Source organism: Pezoporus flaviventris, unplaced genomic scaffold, assembly GCF_033815535.1.
Source record: "Pezoporus flaviventris isolate CSIRO_AGI_PZ_B2104156 unplaced genomic scaffold, CSIRO_AGI_Pfla_v1 ptg000070l, whole genome shotgun sequence".
NCBI lineage: Eukaryota > Metazoa > Chordata > Aves > Psittaciformes > Psittacidae > Pezoporus > Pezoporus flaviventris.
The window spans coordinates 5,969,076-5,986,110 of NW_026892618.1; the positions used below are offsets into that span (position 1 = coordinate 5,969,076).

At 44.7% G+C, this 17,035-nt stretch overlaps 1 protein-coding gene across 8 annotated transcripts in view; it reads left to right on the plus strand.

Annotated features, from left to right (window-relative positions):
- SLC4A4 (solute carrier family 4 member 4) overlaps positions 1–17,035 on the plus strand; it is a 205,341-nt gene that overhangs the window by 170,505 nt on the left and 17,801 nt on the right. For 7 of the 8 annotated variants that reach the window (XM_061472197.1, XM_061472196.1, XM_061472198.1 and 4 more), the window contains 7 exons: positions 1,109–1,242; positions 5,279–5,550; positions 7,853–7,923; positions 9,398–9,586; positions 12,180–12,293; positions 12,644–12,805; positions 16,647–16,825. In XM_061472197.1, the coding sequence (XP_061328181.1) occupies positions 1,109–1,242; positions 5,279–5,550; positions 7,853–7,923; positions 9,398–9,586; positions 12,180–12,293; positions 12,644–12,805; positions 16,647–16,825 (1,121 nt within the window). Of the gene's footprint in view, positions 1–1,108; positions 1,243–5,278; positions 5,551–7,852; positions 7,924–9,355; positions 9,587–12,179; positions 12,294–12,643; positions 12,806–16,646; positions 16,826–17,035 lie in introns of all 8 variants that reach the window. The other variant, XM_061472204.1, reaches the window with a different exon arrangement.

Genomic DNA, 17,035 nt, shown 5'->3' on the forward strand with positions numbered 1-17,035 from the left:
AAACTGCAGCCCCAGCCCTGCAGTTTGTCACAGATGGAAAGAAGGATCTGCGCATGCTGTTAATTGCTGGTTGCTAAGCATGTGCAGTGTTAATGAGGCTGCTGATTCGGACACAACTACAATGGAGCACATGAGCCTGTGCTTAAATTTGCCCCTGGTTGTTGGGTGAGTATTCCTGGAGAGGGTGATGCTCATAGCTGCACGTCTTACTCAGTAGAAGATAATGCTGTGGTTGGTCCTTTAAAGCTCAGTCAAGTGTAAAGGGATTAGTTTCCGTAAGAGCAAACAAGGTAAGGTCCTGTGAGTTCTGTCACTTCTGTAGGATGTACACTTAGTCAGTAATCATATTTTATTGCCGTTTATATTTTATCCACATTTTGCATTTTATAAGTAGATATTCCCAGCTCTAGTTGGACATGAAAATGCAAGAATGCATCAAGTATGCTCTTTTATCCTTCTCAGGTGAAGCTGTTTTGCCACACATGCCAAAGGTAATTGTAGAGCCTGTTAAATATGGATTTGTTGCTGGTGACATCCGATGATCCTTGGTCTGAACATGTGGCTGTTGGATGAAGTAGCCTTGTTTGGTTTGTGTCTTACTAAAACAGTTGCTTCAAAGAGGAGCATCTTATTTATTTAGAAAGCATGTGTGCTCAATTGGAGGAGGGAAAAACCACGCTCTGATGTTCTGGAGGACATCATTGCTGTCCTCTAGCCCCATCTCTGTTGGAAGAGCCCTACCAACATGTATCTTTACTATCAAAAATGTGGGAGATGTTCAAGGAGTTGTCAAATCCTTGAAGTGATCTTCAGAAACACTCTCCTCCCCTTGTCAGATGTAAAATATGATACAGCATTATCAAACTCTGGGCCTCAGAAATAGCCAAGGAAGTTGCTGATTATCGTGTGTAGCTATGAATTGTGTGGGATGAACACATCAGTGTGCACAGCTGCGAGAGAGGGCAGAAGATGGTCTTCTTTTTGACTTGGCTATATCAGCATCGTACAGCACACCACCAGTCACTGATACAACTACACATTTTCTTGCAACAGAGCTAATAGAAAGGGTTATTCAGTAGAACTCACCTCTCTCCTGTGTCTACCGTAGGGCGTGTTGGAGAGTTTCCTGGGCACAGCAGTCGCTGGTGCGATATTTTGCCTTTTTGCTGGTCAGCCACTCACAATTCTGAGCAGCACAGGACCTGTCCTTGTCTTCGAACGGCTCCTCTTTAATTTCAGCAAGTAAGTACAAGGAAGGAGGGGAGGAATGTCTCACACTAATGAAGTACTAGCTAGGGAATGAGATGGCTTGCGGTGGGGAAGGAGGGGATTTAGGGCATGAAATGAAACATCGCTTTGTTCCGTGTGGAGCTTGCAGTGCGATCACATCAGGGATTTTCATAGGCATGCATGTCCCCGAGTGCTGCCAGCAGGTGGGTGTGTATCTGCTCAGAGCCTCTTGGAAATACGTGGCCAGGCCTGTCCTCCATGAGAAGTTTGCAGCAGTTACAGTCAGTGGGCTGCTGCTCCCCAGTTGATGCAGGTGTATTTCCCATAGGAGCAAAGAAAGAAATCCAGCTTTTTATTTCACTAACAATTTGTCCTTAAATCACTACTCATTTGGAGTAATCACTATTACTTACATAAACAGAAGCACCTATAGAAACAGCTCTGTTTGTTCCCAGATTTCCTCAGTGGAGCTTTGCTACATTAAATGCTTTTGGTTGGATTCTTTTTTCCCCTTTTAACTGTATAAACTTTTAAGCATAGAATAGTTTGCGTTGGAAGGGACCTTTAAAGGTCATCTAGTCCAATCCTCTTGCAATGAGCAGGGACATCTGCAACTAGATCAGGTTGCCCAGAAGCACATCCAACCTGGCCTTAAATGTCTTCAGGATTGGTTCATCCACCACCTCTCTGGGTAACCTGTGCCAGTATTTTACCACCCTCATTGTAAAGAATTTTTTCCTCACATCCAGCCTGAATCTCCCCTCCTTTAGTTCAAAACCATCACCTTTTGTCCTATCCGTGCAGGCCTTGCTAAAAATTCTTCCCCCATCTTTCTCTTGGCCCCCTTTTTAAGAACTGAAAGGCCACAATAAGGTCTCCCTGGAGTCTTCTCCAGGCTGAACAAGCCCAGCTCTCTCAGCCATTCCTCATAGGAGAGGTGCTCCATCCCTCTGATCATTTTTGTGGCCCTTCTCTGGACCCTCTCCAACAGGTCCATGTCTTTCCTGTACTCAGGACTCCAGAGCTGAGCATAGAGAGGTTCTGCTTCATCCCCACCATGTTAAGTTTGATGCAGCGATGATAGCTGACACCCAGAGCCCATTTCACTGGGTGTTCTCATTGACTATTTTACATGTAGGACTACTGATCCTTTGGGTGGTGTTCTGCAAGGAGATCATTTTAGGTTATACAGAAAACACCAGAAATAACATGTAGCCCTCCCTTCCCCCATCAGGGAGCATTCACAGCATTGCAAGCTGTGAAGGACTGGTGTTTCAGTACACAAAACCAAGAGCTTTTGGAGTTTAGGCATTACTAAGCTTTCTTTCAAAAGCAGTCGCCTGTGACGTGGAACAGCTAGCTCTTCGGCCATTGGTGATTATTTTTAGAAAAGGTCTATTGAATTATTAAGCTGAACAAGGCTGCAGGTTGCAGTAAAGCAGGAGACATGGTGTGTGTTGGGCTGTCATATCTCCTTCCTCATTATATTTAATCTTGTGGGTAGTTACTTGGAAATAATTGAGAGCATATACTCATGTCTTTCCTGTGAATACTCTACATGTTGGAGAAGCCTTCTGAGGAGCAGAGCTTCTTCTAAGGCTAATGATGCACTTACATGTGATCCCACATGCACAATCCTACACTCTTGGAGTAAGACGATTTCATTTGGTTACTGAACTCACTTGAGTCCAGAGGAGGCTACGGAGATCCTCTGAGAGCTGGAGCACTCTGCTATGGAGACAGGCTGAGAGAGCTGGGCTGTTCAGCCTGGAGAAGGGAAGACCTTAAGGGAGACCTTAGAGCAGTGTCCAGTCCCTAAAGGGGCCAACAAGAAACCTTGAGAGGGGCTTTTGACAAGGGCAGGTAGCAACAGGACAAGGAGGAATGGCTTTAAACTGACAGAGGGGAGTCTGAGATTGGATATTAGGAAATTAGACTGTTCCAGGGAGGGAAACTGAAAGCTCCACAGCAGAGGAAGAGGGAGGCATCTTTCTTTTTTTCCTTCAACTGGAATAAATGAGTAAAATCAGGAATAGACATGCTATAGCTGTTTGCATCTGGTGGGCAGGTCAGAGCCCAGGTGCTGCACATGGGAGGAAAAAAGCAAGATGGAAAAATGCTTTTTATGGTTTTGAGAGAGAGAAGGTGGTTATTTTTAACCCGAGGAGGAGGTGGCTATAAAAGCTATTGTCCTAACAACCTGCTGGAGCAGATTGGCAGGATTTTTCAACGGATCCTTTCTCACAAGGAAGCTGGAATCAAGCACTGTGTTTTTTCAATAATGCATTTGTGGTTGTTCATATTCACAGCATGCTGTTCCCTGCTGGGAGCAAAATTAGAAAGGTTTCCCATCTACTGATTCATTTTAAGTGTGACTCTGTCAGTGTGTGTGCATGGAGAGATAGCTGAAAAAGCCTCATGTCCACAGACCCGCATCCTGCTTGCTTGGGTGGGTTGATGCTCTAGGACACCCTGGCTCAGCTCACACCCTGATTGGTGAGCTCTGCTCCCATGCAGAGGCTTTCCAGTCTGGAGTGAGTCTGGGTTTTCAAGCTGGAAGCAGTGGGATGCAAGGCTCTGGGCTTTCCAGGGTAGCAGGACCCCAGCCCTTCTGCCTTCCAGCCACAGAAGGCTGGAAGGTTTCTCCTCGAGACCTCAGAAATAAAATTAGTTACAGCAAAAGTACTTAGCTTGTTGTATTATCATAGAATCCCAGGCTGGTTTGGGTTGGAAGGGAGCTTAAATCTCACCCAGTTCCAATCCCCTGCCATGGGCAGGGACACTTTCCACTGGACCATGTTGCTCTAAGCCCTGTCCAACCTGGTCTGGAACCCTGCCAGGGATGGGGCATCCCTGGATGGATTGTATGTAGAATACGTATTGTGCATGTAGGATGTTGAAGTGCTGCAGGACTTTGAGGGTTAAAAAGATAATAAAATAGTTTAAAACCTTTTGAAGTTCTTCAGTGGTGTGCAGTCAGGATGCCATCTGGGCTTCGGCCAGCTGTCTTCTCCGCACTTGGTCTCCACACTCCTGCTCTCATTGGCACTGACTGGATATTTCAGAGATACAGGGGTCTTTTGGGATTTTTTTCTGTTCTCTTTTTCTAAATCATCACTTTGCTTCTTCCTTGTTCCTTACCCCTCTTTCAGGTCAGTCTCTCAGTGTGAGAAGCCTGCAGCCCTCCCCGTATCTTATCTACAATAAGGAGAAAGACTTGTAGAGGCTTGGGTTGAGTGCAAATACTCAACCCTGATTCTGGCTTCCAGGGAAGACCCTGGGGCTGGGGCTCCTGGCCCCACTGCCTCCTGTTGCTAACCCAGAGCAGGCAGTTACCTCTCTGGCAGGGCCTTATCTGCTCTGGTGCTGTGCTTTTTGAATTTGTTCTGTCCTGAAAGCCTGCCTTTGGACTCTGCACCCTCAGGGTATAGCAAACTGGGGCAAACACACTTCCCAGGAAGGAACAATGTGCTTCTCTCCATCATTCCCCTGGCACCAGGGTTTGTTATCTTCTGCTCTGTGCTTCTTGATCTCCTCCTGCTGGTGTTCTGATTTCTTTTGGTTAGTGCAAGGGCCTGAGAGATGAAAACGCAGGCTCCTGACTGTGAAGCTTGGCAAGACATTGCTTTTCTGAAGGAGATGCATAAACTGTGGTTTTGTCTTCAGCTGGTGGAAGGCTGTCAGCATTGAGCTGCTCTTGGATGTTGTGGGGCCTTTGCAGCTCTGTGAGTGTTTGCCAAGGGAGGATTTTTACTGGGAAGCCTAGGAAGAGGTTGAATTCACTGGTAACATTCATTACTGGAAGCACAAGCAAGACTTACCACTTCTGCATGCTTTTCTGCCACCTTGGCTATTAAATTGCACCGCATGCATTTATGAGTTGGCTGGCTGAAAAGGGAGAGCTTAGCTCTTGGAACACTCCTGTTCAGTCTAAATGAGCACAGGTCCCCGAGGCTGTGGTTCACCACTTCTTGCTGGGAAGTCACGATCTTGCATGGATTTCTCTAACCCTGACATTTTCCCTTCCTGCCCACCCGTCTTGTTGCAGAGACAATGATTTTGACTACCTGGAGTTTCGCCTCTGGATCGGCCTTTGGTCAGCCTTCCTGTGTCTCATCCTCGTCGCCACTGACGCCAGCTTCCTGGTCAAGTACTTCACCCGCTTCACTGAAGAAGGTTTCTCCTCCCTTATTAGCTTCATCTTTATTTATGATGCTTTCAAGAAGATGATCAAGCTGGCAGATCATTACCCCATCAACTCTGAGTTCAAGGTGGACTATATCACGCATTACTCTTGTGCCTGTGAACCATTAGATCCAGGTAAGATAATGTTTAATTAGCTCTCCACTTTGCAGATAGGAGATTGCATTTGCTTTCTTTTTCTATTGTGCTGCAGTCCAGATAATAAACAGGTAGATCCTTCTTTATCAGTTGTGTTCAGATATCCTATCTTAGCCTTATTTTGAAGCTGAGAGCTGAATTACATGCCAATTGGAATGTCATTATAACCGACCTTCCTGAGGCTCCTTGTGTGAGCATCCTCACCAATAGAGAAGCTGCCTCTACCCCTGTCTCGGTGGCTGTAAATCCTGAATGGCATTCCTCTGAGAAGCGTGTGAAGGGGCAGAGGTGGTGGCCAGGTCACTTTCACGTTGCTCAGGTCACCCCTGGTATCTGCTATGCCATTTTGGCAACAGCAGGAGCAGGATTTATTCAGGGCATGACCCAAACATGGGTGGTTTTCCACCTCCTGGCTGCATGTAAGAGTGGAAAAGCACAAACATATCCTCACTAGAGCAGAGGGGAAGTCTATCTAACAGTTCAGCCTATCACTAGAGTGTGGGCTGCAAGGCAGGTATAGCCAGCATATGTATAGATCTGGCCGCACAACCAGGAACAAACGGTTACACAACCCAAATACAAACACAAGTACGCTGTCTCACACTAATAGGGAAGCTGCAGCCACTCCTAGGATCCTTCAAACAATGAGGGGTGAGTAAGAAACTTGGTTTATGCTCAAAGTAAACTTCAGGTTATCTCAATATACCTGTTAAACAGGAAATGCTCCTGGTTGCTGTACACTGCCTCTGTGCAAAAGGTGTTGGGAACTGATTCCCGAGGAGCTATGTGCTTACGTTAGTTAGTAGGCTCTCTGCCAGCATTTGGATTTGGATCTAGTTCTGCTTCCGTGTGAATTACAGGGTGGTTTATTTTTTGGAGTTAGGACAATGGGGAATGGTCAATGCCAAATTGAAGGTCTCCACTTCCCATCTAAACACCAGTGTTTAAACCACATCACTGGGTTCTTCGGCCATTCTCATCCCTTGTTTGGTGGCACGTCATTCCACAGTGGATCTGATACACAGAAGCAAAGAATTTTCCACAGGAACAAGTGGCCTTTTAAATAGCTGCTAGCACATCACTCATGACACTAACTGTTTGGCTTTTCACAGGTCTGAAATACACTGATATATGTGTGTGTCTGTATAGCTGTGGTCTTGCAGCAGCAGGTTTTCTAAGCAGGTACCAAGAGAACATTGAGAACATCAGTTATTCTGTGTGCTAACATTGTGTCCCTGAAAGTTTGCAAGCTTGCGTGCATCAGGAAATGGAATAACAATGCAAATGGCATAAAAACGCTCAGGCAAAAATCCATGCTGTTAGCAAAAGGGGCTGCCTGGTTTTAGGAAACAAAGTGTAGTGCAGTAGCAGAACTTTCTTTCCAGTGATACCCTTCTAGTACAGATAATGCCTGCTGCTGCTGAGGTATTGTAGGCATTGAGAAGCTGTCATGGGTTGTGCTGGAACCAGGGATGAGATTTCTTTGCTTTTTTCCCAATGTCAGTGCAGGTAAAACTTTATGGATCTTTGTCATGCCAGAGATGAGGCTAACTCTTCTTCCCTCGTACTCCAGTTCAGGCCTTTCACAGTTAGTTTTGATTTCCATGTCATCAAGATTTGGCTCCAGAGTTTTGGCATCAGCCCTTGCAAAACCTACATAACACATGAGGATGTAATTGACAAGCCTATTTTCAGGAAGGGTTGCTTTTCTAAATGAAATTTCAAATAAATGATTTCTAATCCCAGGAAGACAAAAGGAAAACATTTATTGCCACAGTGAATGCTGCCCCTTTTTTTACAGAAATGATCTTCATCTTCTTGGTTTTGATTACTCTTTATCTTTTTTAACTTGAAAAATGTGTGTGTGCTGGATTCTGAAATGCATTTTGCTCTTTGGGATGTCTTTGGGGTTGTGCATCAATTTTAAATTAATAATTATAGGAGTGTTCTGCGGATATTTATTTTAATCCATAAATCATTAGAAAAATATTGCAAGGCCATGAAATATTACACTGTCTGGTTTTCTGTAATTTTTTTTACAATGAACTCCAAGATAAACAGCAGTTAGGTTTGAATTATGTTTCACTTAGCTTTTGCTTTCTGTTTTTTAAGTGATTGGTGATGATCATTACTCTGAAACAATACTTTTGACTCACTTGAGCAAAGACATTGCCAGCAGTTTGGTGGAGTTAACAAATGATTCAGTGGCTGGAAATCGCTTTCCTTCCTCATTGTTTCAGCACCATACTCATGGTATTCCTCTTTCTGTCCTCTCTTGCAGTTAATAGCTCATTATTTAACAAGACAACGGTGCCGTCAGCCGATGAGCTGTTCTCTTCGTCTTCTGACATGGTAAGTGCCCTTTCCAAGGGCTGGGATGATACAGCCTTTGAAGCCTCTATGGATTTATTCATGTAAAGTTATTCTAAAATACTCTTTCTCTCTGATGTCGTGGCTCCCAGGACTGTGATTTCTTTCATTGGGGTTTTCAGGCAGAAAAGCAGATGATGTGATTCTAAAACCCCCCAGAGTGTTGAGTGACAGAATTTTGTAGATGCCTGAAAATAGTTTAGTTTTTTCTTGCTGTTAGCATATATGTTCTCTGCAGTCCCACTCTCCCATATAGCTTGCTGCTCTATGCACATTTATTTTCTTGGCCTCTTGTGCATTTAGATTTGTTCTATCCTCATTCCTGCACTGATGTGATTGGATTATGCAGGGCAGGGAGGGGAAAAGCCCCTTCTTTAGGCTTTGCTTCACATCAAGCACCAAGAAGATGATCATCTAACATGTCCTGTGCAGCTCTGGGTTCCACAATGAGAGCTGAAATCCAAATTGTAACATCTGGCTGCCCATCACACTCAGTGATCATGAGTAAGGACATATTTAAATGAGAATGGAAGCAATTAAAGGAAATTCAAATGCAGGTTCTTATTTGGCATGACCGTGGGGAGGAGACCCTCAGCTCTTGCATAAATCAAGGGAAACAGCTGTATTTGGTGGTGAGCTGGTGCTCTGAGCAGGTTTTAGTGGCTTGGCAGAGGCTTGTGCTGCCTTGAAGCCCGGGAGAAGGTGGCTGGATGTGCTGGGACCAGAGTAGCAGAGAGGGAAGTTCAACCTTGGCATCATTCTGACTGCTTGTTTGTAAACCACATGGAATTTTTGGAGCTCCAGCTGTGTGGAGGAGCAGTGCTTCCTTTGATTTTTACAGCCTGTTCACAGCCTACCACCCGAAGCGACATTCAAGTGAACAAAACCTCTGTACTTAGTGGAGGATGGTGCTCTGCTACAGCTTCACCTTCTCTTGAACAGCTCTTGATGCGTGCAGTCATAAAATTAGAGAACACCTTAAATACATTGCAGATCCCCTCTTAGTCAGATGTCAGCAGTAAAATGGTCGCAGAGTCCTGAGGTTTGCTTGGACTTAACATTGAAAGGGCAAGGAGGAAGATTTTCTGCTGTGGAAACAGTGCTGGTCTTGATCTGAGAGAAGCAGATTTGGGTTTAGTGTTGTTCAGGTGGTCTTAGTCCACTCCAGCTTCAGCGTGAGGTTTCCAACTGAAGAAAATGCACAGCATGGCTGGCAGACCACAGCAGAGGTCAAAAGATCTCTGTCTTCTTTCCAAGGTCCAGACTGTCCTCTCTTACCAGGTAATGCCATTCTCTGTCCAGGTTTAAATCCATTCTGTCTGTGCAGTGATTTTTAACCTCTGCAGCGTGGCTCCCTTTTCCTCCAAGTATCTTTCCTTATGATCTGTCCCCATTCCTGTCTTCGCATGAGCAGCTCATGCACAGCTTTTTGGAAACCCTCTCTTTTTCTCTCCAGTACAATACCACCATTGACTGGTCATCTCTGACAATGAAGGAGTGCTTGAAATACGGAGGACAGCTTGTGGGCAACAACTGTGAATATGTCCCTGACATCACCCTCATGTCTTTCATCCTCTTTTTTGGCACTTACACCTGCTCCATGGCCCTGAAGAAATTCAAGACCAGCCGCTATTTTCCAACTACTGTGAGTATCTCAGCCTGGCACTCTTGTTTCTTTTACTGTTTCAGAGTGCAAATGTCAGCCTCCCTTTTGGTATCGCTGTCACACACACACATAGGGAGGAATGCTTTGTGGGGAAGCCAGTTTGCATGGATTGAGGTAAAAACCAAGGACTGCCTGGTATTGTTTAGCTGTCATTCAGTGTCTCTGGAGGACACATGTAAGGCAGCAGAAGAGCCAAAATGAGCCCTAATGTGTCATGGGGCAGTGATTTTAAATGTGCTGAGATATATCATGATATATCAGTATATCGGCCTTCAGAAATCAGAAGAGTCCGTCAGGTACATATACATCTGGCCATTTTCAGTATCAGGTACACAGTATAATGGGATGTACTGACCCTGAGGTGGGTTGTGTGGCTGTTCTGTAGAAATCAAACAACCAAAAGGGGTTATTAATGTAAGAAGTCTCCCTGCTTATAGCCCCAGGGAGTATTTGGGGAGGACAAAAGAAGACTTTTGCTTTTTCACTGACTAAGAGCAGCTAAGCTTTAAATAGCGTTTAAAATACTCAGAAATGAAGACAAAACTGTGGAACTCAGCTACAGTCCTGATCTGCCCCTTATGGTAGGGACCCAAAGCAGCAATTCCCTTTCTTCTCTGAGGATCAGATGCAAAATAAGGATGACCTGAAAAACCTCTGCATGGATTTAAACAAGATTTTGCTCAAACTTAAACCAGCTTACACACACCTCAGGGACATCCACTTGTTTTGTCACCAGGACACATGTGCAAACTGGCAGTTTCCATGCATACCAAAGCTATGTTTCTCTCTGAGGCACCTTCCCCTCTCCCCCCCCCCCCCCCCATTTTTGGCATTCTGACACACAGGGATTTATCCTGCATGGATGTTTACTGTTCTGCTGTGTTACGATTGAACCTCTATTATTTTTAATAGAAAGGAAACAAATTCCATCCAGGCTGGAATGCAGCTCAATTTATCTGTAACCATGTGAACTCAGGAAACCTGAAAGGAACAAGCGCTCTGAAAAGACCTTGCAGTTACAGACAAGCACAGTGGGTCCTGCCCAGTTAAATTTCAGGGTGTGACCAGTGCCAGCTTTAAGTTGTAATATTCCATTGCCTTCAGGACTGTTGCTTTCTTAGGGCATGTTGAGGAGTTAGCTGAGAAGCCCGGTTTGTTTTCCTGTCTTGTTTAGGCTGGTTGATTGCTTGAACTTAGAGAGCAATGTGAGCTCTGCCAGTCCTATAGAATGTCATTTGTCATGGAAGTTTGTGTCTTCCCATCTTCTAGAGGGAAGTTTGTGACTGTTTCCACTGTCTGGTGTAAAACACCATTTCTTCCCTTTTCCTTTTTTTTTTTAAATCCCTGTTGCAAATTCAGTCACATTAAAATCATGGTGTCCGGGGACATCAGTATTTTTTGCTGAAGCCACACACCCTAGGAATCCTGCAATAATAGAAGAAGCTCAACACGTGTCAAAGACGCAGTCTCTGGCCCTGCATAGAAAAACATGGATATGTGGATCCTAAAGACGCAGAGGTCAGAAGGCAAACAGGAGACAGTATTTTATATGTCTAAAAAAGACAAATATTCAATACCTGTTAATATTGGAAGCTGATCCTAAAGAGTCTGCAGGAACTGACGTAGATGAGTTAGGTCTCCATACCAATGGTTGTTGGCCACTGTCAAATGAACATCAGTGAGACTGCCTTGAAGAATTTGTGTAGGAGTTTCTTAGAAAAGCAGTTTTCTTTTTCCTTAGGCTTGTTTTCATTCTTCCATTTAGGCTTAATTATTTGGCTTTCAGACAGCGCAAAGAAGTACCAAGGCACATTTTGGCAAATGGCATCAGGCACAACAATGTGCACCTTTGTTTCTAGAAAAGAAGAAACTATGAGCTTTTATTGCCACCAAGCACAAGCCTGGAGCATCACATAGAAACTAAACCATAGAATCACAGAATGGTTTGGGTGGGAAAGGACGTTAAGATCATCTTATTCCAACCCCCTGCCATGGGCAGGAACACCTCACACTAGGCCATGTTGCCTAAGGCTGTGTCCAGCCCGGCCTTGAACACTGCCAGGGATGGAGCATTTACCACTTCTTTGGGCGAGCCGTTCCAGTGCCTCAGCACTGTCATAGTAAAGAACTTCTTCTTTGTATCTAACCTGAACTTCCCCTGTTTAAGTTTGAACCCACTGGGTCTTTCCATCTTCTAGAGGGAAGTTTCCATTGTCTGGTGTAAAATACCATTTCTTCTCTTTCCCTCTTTTCCCTTCTCCTATCTCTTCAGTCCCTATAGCCCCCTTTCAGATACTGGAAGGCTGCTATGAGGTCTCCACACAGCCTTCTCTTCTCCAGGCTGAACAGCCCCAACTTTCTCAGCCTGTCTTCATACGGGAGGTGCTCCAGCCCCTGATCATCTTCGTGGCCCTTCTCTGGACTTGTTCCAACAGTTCCATGTCCTTTTTATGTTGAGGACACCAGAACTGCACACAGTGCTCCAAGCGGAGTCTCATGAGAGCAGAGTGGAGGGGCAGGATGTCTTTCATAGTACTAACTACTGTTGTTATGATATCAACTTCTGTTCCAGGCCCGGAAGCTCATCAGTGACTTTGCCATTATCTTGTCCATTTTGATTTTCTGTGGAATAGATGCCCTGGTAGGTGTGGACACACCGAAACTAATTGTGCCAAGTGAATTCAAGGTAGGTCATTGTCAGTTTATTTGGTGGCCTTTGGAAGAGGTTCCCTTTTCTACCCATCTGCCATGTATAAAATGATTTGTATAAAATAACAGGAGACCAGTCAGCTGTCTGGAAGGGACTGGTTTACTCACATAATTTTTTCATTAATATCATTTTGGTTGGATTATTTATCTCCTAAATGCTGCCTCTGTACTTTGAACCTTTTGTTGCTTTTGATGGGAAGGATGAAATTGTCTCAAACCTCAAGTGTCTTCCTGTAGCCTCCTTGCTGGAAGTACAAATGTATTTAGGCTGTCGTCACTCCTCTATTGTGGCTCTAATGCAAGCTCTCTTTTCTTTGCCATTAAAAGCCAACCAGCCCTGAGAGAGGTTGGTTTATCCCACCTTTTGGAGGGAACCCATGGTGGGTATACCTGGCAGCAGCCATCCCTGCACTGCTGGTGACTATCCTCATCTTCATGGACCAGCAGATCACAGCTGTCATCGTCAACAGGAAGGAGCACAAGCTCAAGGTGGGTGTACATTGTGTCTTCCACATACGCAGAGAGCTGCCTGGTGCTTTTTCTGTGCTAGAGATGGAGGAGGGCCTGTGGCAGTGCTGAAGGTACATGCCACCTCAGAGAAGTCATTGCTGGTGTTTAACAGCAGTATTTATTTTGTTAACTAGCATAGAGGGTTTTTTTTGCCAGAAAAGCCACTGATTCAGTTGAGTAGCTTCAGCATTGCACAAGCAGCATTGGCCTTCGTCCTAAAGCAAGTACCCAGTGCAGGGCCAACTCTCAGTACCTCTTTCAGTAAGCACCTACTCATACTCATTTTGGTTGGCTTCACCATCCTGTGGCCTGAAATTTTCCCACATGAGAAGCTTTGAGATTGCTCCTCCCTGCTCCATCATAAAGAGGTCCCATGCCAGGAACAGTTGGATTTCACAGAACCAGCCAGCTATTCTGTCCCTTGTAGGGGAAGGAAGGGGCTTAGACCCATCACATCCTGCCCACTGCTCATCTGGAAAAGAGGTGGGTAGAGCCATAAGACATCAAAGCAGTCCTTCTTGGAGAGGCAGGACTTTTGTTTAAAACTCCCTTTCATGTCAACATAAACCCAAAAGTTTCTTAAAACCTTTACATTTTGGTCTTTCTTTGCAAGTGCTTCACTCTCCAACTGTAAACATTTGGGAATGGCAAAGAGAACCTGTGAATATAGGCTATTCAAACTTTGGTAAAGAGTACTGATGTGAACCATGTCTAAGCTGCTGCCTTAACCTTGCTGCCCCTGCAGCTCTACTCATAGTAGTTCTGGTCTACCTTAGTCAAGGGCTGGATGAAGTTCATGTCAGAATGCACCAGTCTTGACCCTAGAGGTGTTGTTTGCCTTGGTAATTCTGCAAGACTGCCATTTGAAGAGTTAGAAAAGGAAGGAGGATGCACATCTGTCCCCAAAGATAAAGTTATTCGCTTGTCTGCTCTATTTGTCCATCTGGCATGCTCTGCATTTCCAGCAGGAGATGAGAAATCATTAAACTCGGAAACTGGGGAGAAAAGTTGATGCCAGTCATTCTGGGTGTTTACTGGTGTAGGGTAAATGCATGCTGTCCTCTGCATCCAGCAAATGCAGTTAATACCTCCTACCAAAACTGTTCATTCCCTTAGAACAAGCCAGTAAGCTGCAGATATGGAACATACCAAGGGCATAGCCACAGTTGGATGTTATTTGAAGAAGAGCTTTGTATCCACTGACATATAACAGCCTAGGATGTAGTTCTGTTTTTTAAATAAACTTTCCAGGCCGGTGCTATGCAGTTTTTCATGCCTTTAGGGTTTTTCCTTGCCCTGCATGGCCAGTTCTATTGAAAAATATTAAATTCATGTAAAAGACAACTCTCCCTTCCTGCTAATGGGGCATGTTTCAAGCAGCCTACCCCGTGAGAGTAAAGACTCCCTCAAAACATGGGTAATGCTGGGTTATTATTTAGATACCTGCTGGAAATTTGAATAGAGCTTTTACGTGGAAAAGAGGAGGATTTTTCCATTCACATGGTCACTGTGGACATTAGACAACCAGTGTGTGATTTAAGACTGTCGTCAACCTGACCTGGAGGAGGAAGGCAGAGTAACAGGGAATGGGAAGGGTTTGTTGTGCACAGCGATGAGTGCTGGCTGATGGGCTTATAGGGCTGGTTTAAAAAAAAATAGCCAAAACCCTCAGAACATCCCTTTTTGCCATCTCAATCTGGGCAGATATATTCAATATATCTGTGCCCGCATCTTCCTAATCATAGAATCACAGACTGGTTTGGGAAGGGACCTTAAAGCTCATCCAGTTCCAAGCCCCTGCCATGGGCAGGGGCACTTTCCACTAGACCAGCTTGCTCCAAGCCCCATCCAACCTGCCCTTGAACACTGTCAGGGATGAGGCAGCCACAGCTTCTCTGGGCAACCTGTGCCAGTGCCAAACCACCCTCATAGTAAAAATTTTTTCCTAATATCTAGTCTAAATCTCCCCTCTGTCAGCTTGAGGCCATTCTCCCTTGTCCTGTCACTACCGTCTCATGCACCCACCAAAGCAGACTTATCATTTTCTTAACCACTGGAGGAATATATTCAGTGTTATTTTTCCATGAAGAAGAGGCTCCTCATCTCTTCAGCTTATAGACACTCTCAACGTGATTATGCTGTCAGCACTGGCTGTACTCTTTTAGTAACAAGCTATAAACAGTCCAGCAAAGTACTGTTTCATATAAAAACTTTATTTCCTGCTTCTTTTGTTATGGTTGTGAGGACATTCTTTTGTTTAATTGGAAGTTCTTGAGTCCGATTCTGCTACTCTGCAACAAAAAACAGCTCCATGTGCAAATTCTATGGTAGTCCAGAAGAAGAACAGGGTTTTTCTGCTAGCTCCTTGCTGGAGTCTTGGCAGGCTGTCACTAAGTGCCTGTCCCAGTGCTGCTGGCCAGCCAAGGTAAGCGGCGCACATATGAGGAAAACAATGAGGACTCTTTATGAGGAGCTGGATTGCTTTCCCTCTTGGGTCACCAAAGAGGTCCAGATCATTTGTTCTTTCCAATAAAATCAAATAGAACAGGATTAAAAAAAGGTTAATCTTCTTTCAAATAGCAGACCTTAGAGATTTTTCAAGTGTTTTTTCTGTAGATCCCTTTCTTTGGTGCCTCTTCTGTTTCTTCGCTTCTTCTCTTGGCGCTTGTGACTGGTGGAGTTCATGTGTTAGTTCATTAAAGGATTAAAAAAATAGAAGATCAGAGGTCTTTCAAAAGGAGTGAAGAGGGAAAGCTTTCTCCTTTCAATAGGGTATGAGCCCATCAGCTGTTCTTGTTGCTTTCCCCAAAAAATCCCAGAGATGGGTGCAACCACCAGGCACTATCAGCAAGGCTCAGACCAGTTGTGAAGACCGAACTGTGAGATCCACCAGCTGATCCTTATTCTAAATATGGGACTTCACATCTCACTCTAAGGCAGCAAATGGCAAATGTTACCTTTAGGATTTGAAGGGTGTTGAAAGCCCTGTACACATCTAAGCTGTCACTTACACAGACACAAGGTGACTTGGCTTAAGAAGGTACCAATCTAGGTCTCCCACCACCTCAGAAGGAGTCCTCGTAGCACAGCAATGGTTTACCTCATTTACCTCACCAAATATCCTTTGGTGAAGGTGGCTGTCTAACTCATGGGCTGCTGTGTCAAGCTACCTCTGTAAGGAACTATTAGACTGGTCCCAGCTTGTACCTGCTGAACCTCCAGGCACTATGTAGTGTCTATCTACAAGGTAACTGGTCTTTTGCCAGACTTGCTTAGAAGTCTGGTGCTCTCCAGGGCTTACTGCATGCTGTTGTCTTCAGAGCTTGCCTGAACTCTTAACACTTACCTGTTTTCCCTGCAGAGTCAGGTAGTCTACCCTTTAAGGAGCAATGTCTCCTACTCTGCTCTTTGGATGCTGGAGAGGGAATCCTACTCAGGGACTGTAACAATAGGACAAGGGGTAGTGGGTTCAAATTTAAACAGGGAAAGTTCAGATTAGATATAAAGAAGAAGCTCTTACTGTCAGGGTGGTGAGGCACTAGAATGGGTTGCCCTAAGAAGTAGTAAATGCAGTGAGCAAGGCCAGGTTGGACAGAGCCTTGGACGACATGGTCTAGTGTGAGGTGTCCCTGCCCATGGCAAGGGTGTTGGAACTAGATGATCTTAAGGTCCCTTCCAACCCAAATCATTCTATGATTCTGTGATTCTTATGACAATTTCTGTGGCCAAAAGATGCTGTAGAAGGAAATGGGTTGGAGCTCTGACAGTTTCATTGGTATTTAGAATAATTAAGCTGAAGGTTATCTGTCTCCCTTCACAGAAAGGTGCTGGATATCATCTGGACTTGTTCTGGGTGGCTATTCTGATGATCATATGCTCCTTTATGGGTCTGCCCTGGTATGTTGCTGCTACTGTCATCTCCATTGCTCATATCGACAGCTTGAAGATGGAGACAGAAACTTCAGCTCCTGGAGAGCAGCCCAAGTTTTTGGGAGTGAGGTATGTCAAGCCAGAAAGGCCTTAGTTGCCTTGTTTGCCCGCAGAGATCAGTTTGTACTATAAATGGTCTTGCTTCAAGCAGGACACGTGCAGAGGTTCAGGGGGAATTGCTCTCTGGCAATTCCTTGGACAAATACCCATGTAACTCCTCAAAAGTTTATTCAACCAGATCAGATGCAGTTTTTTTGTCGTTGAGAAAGGAGATAAATT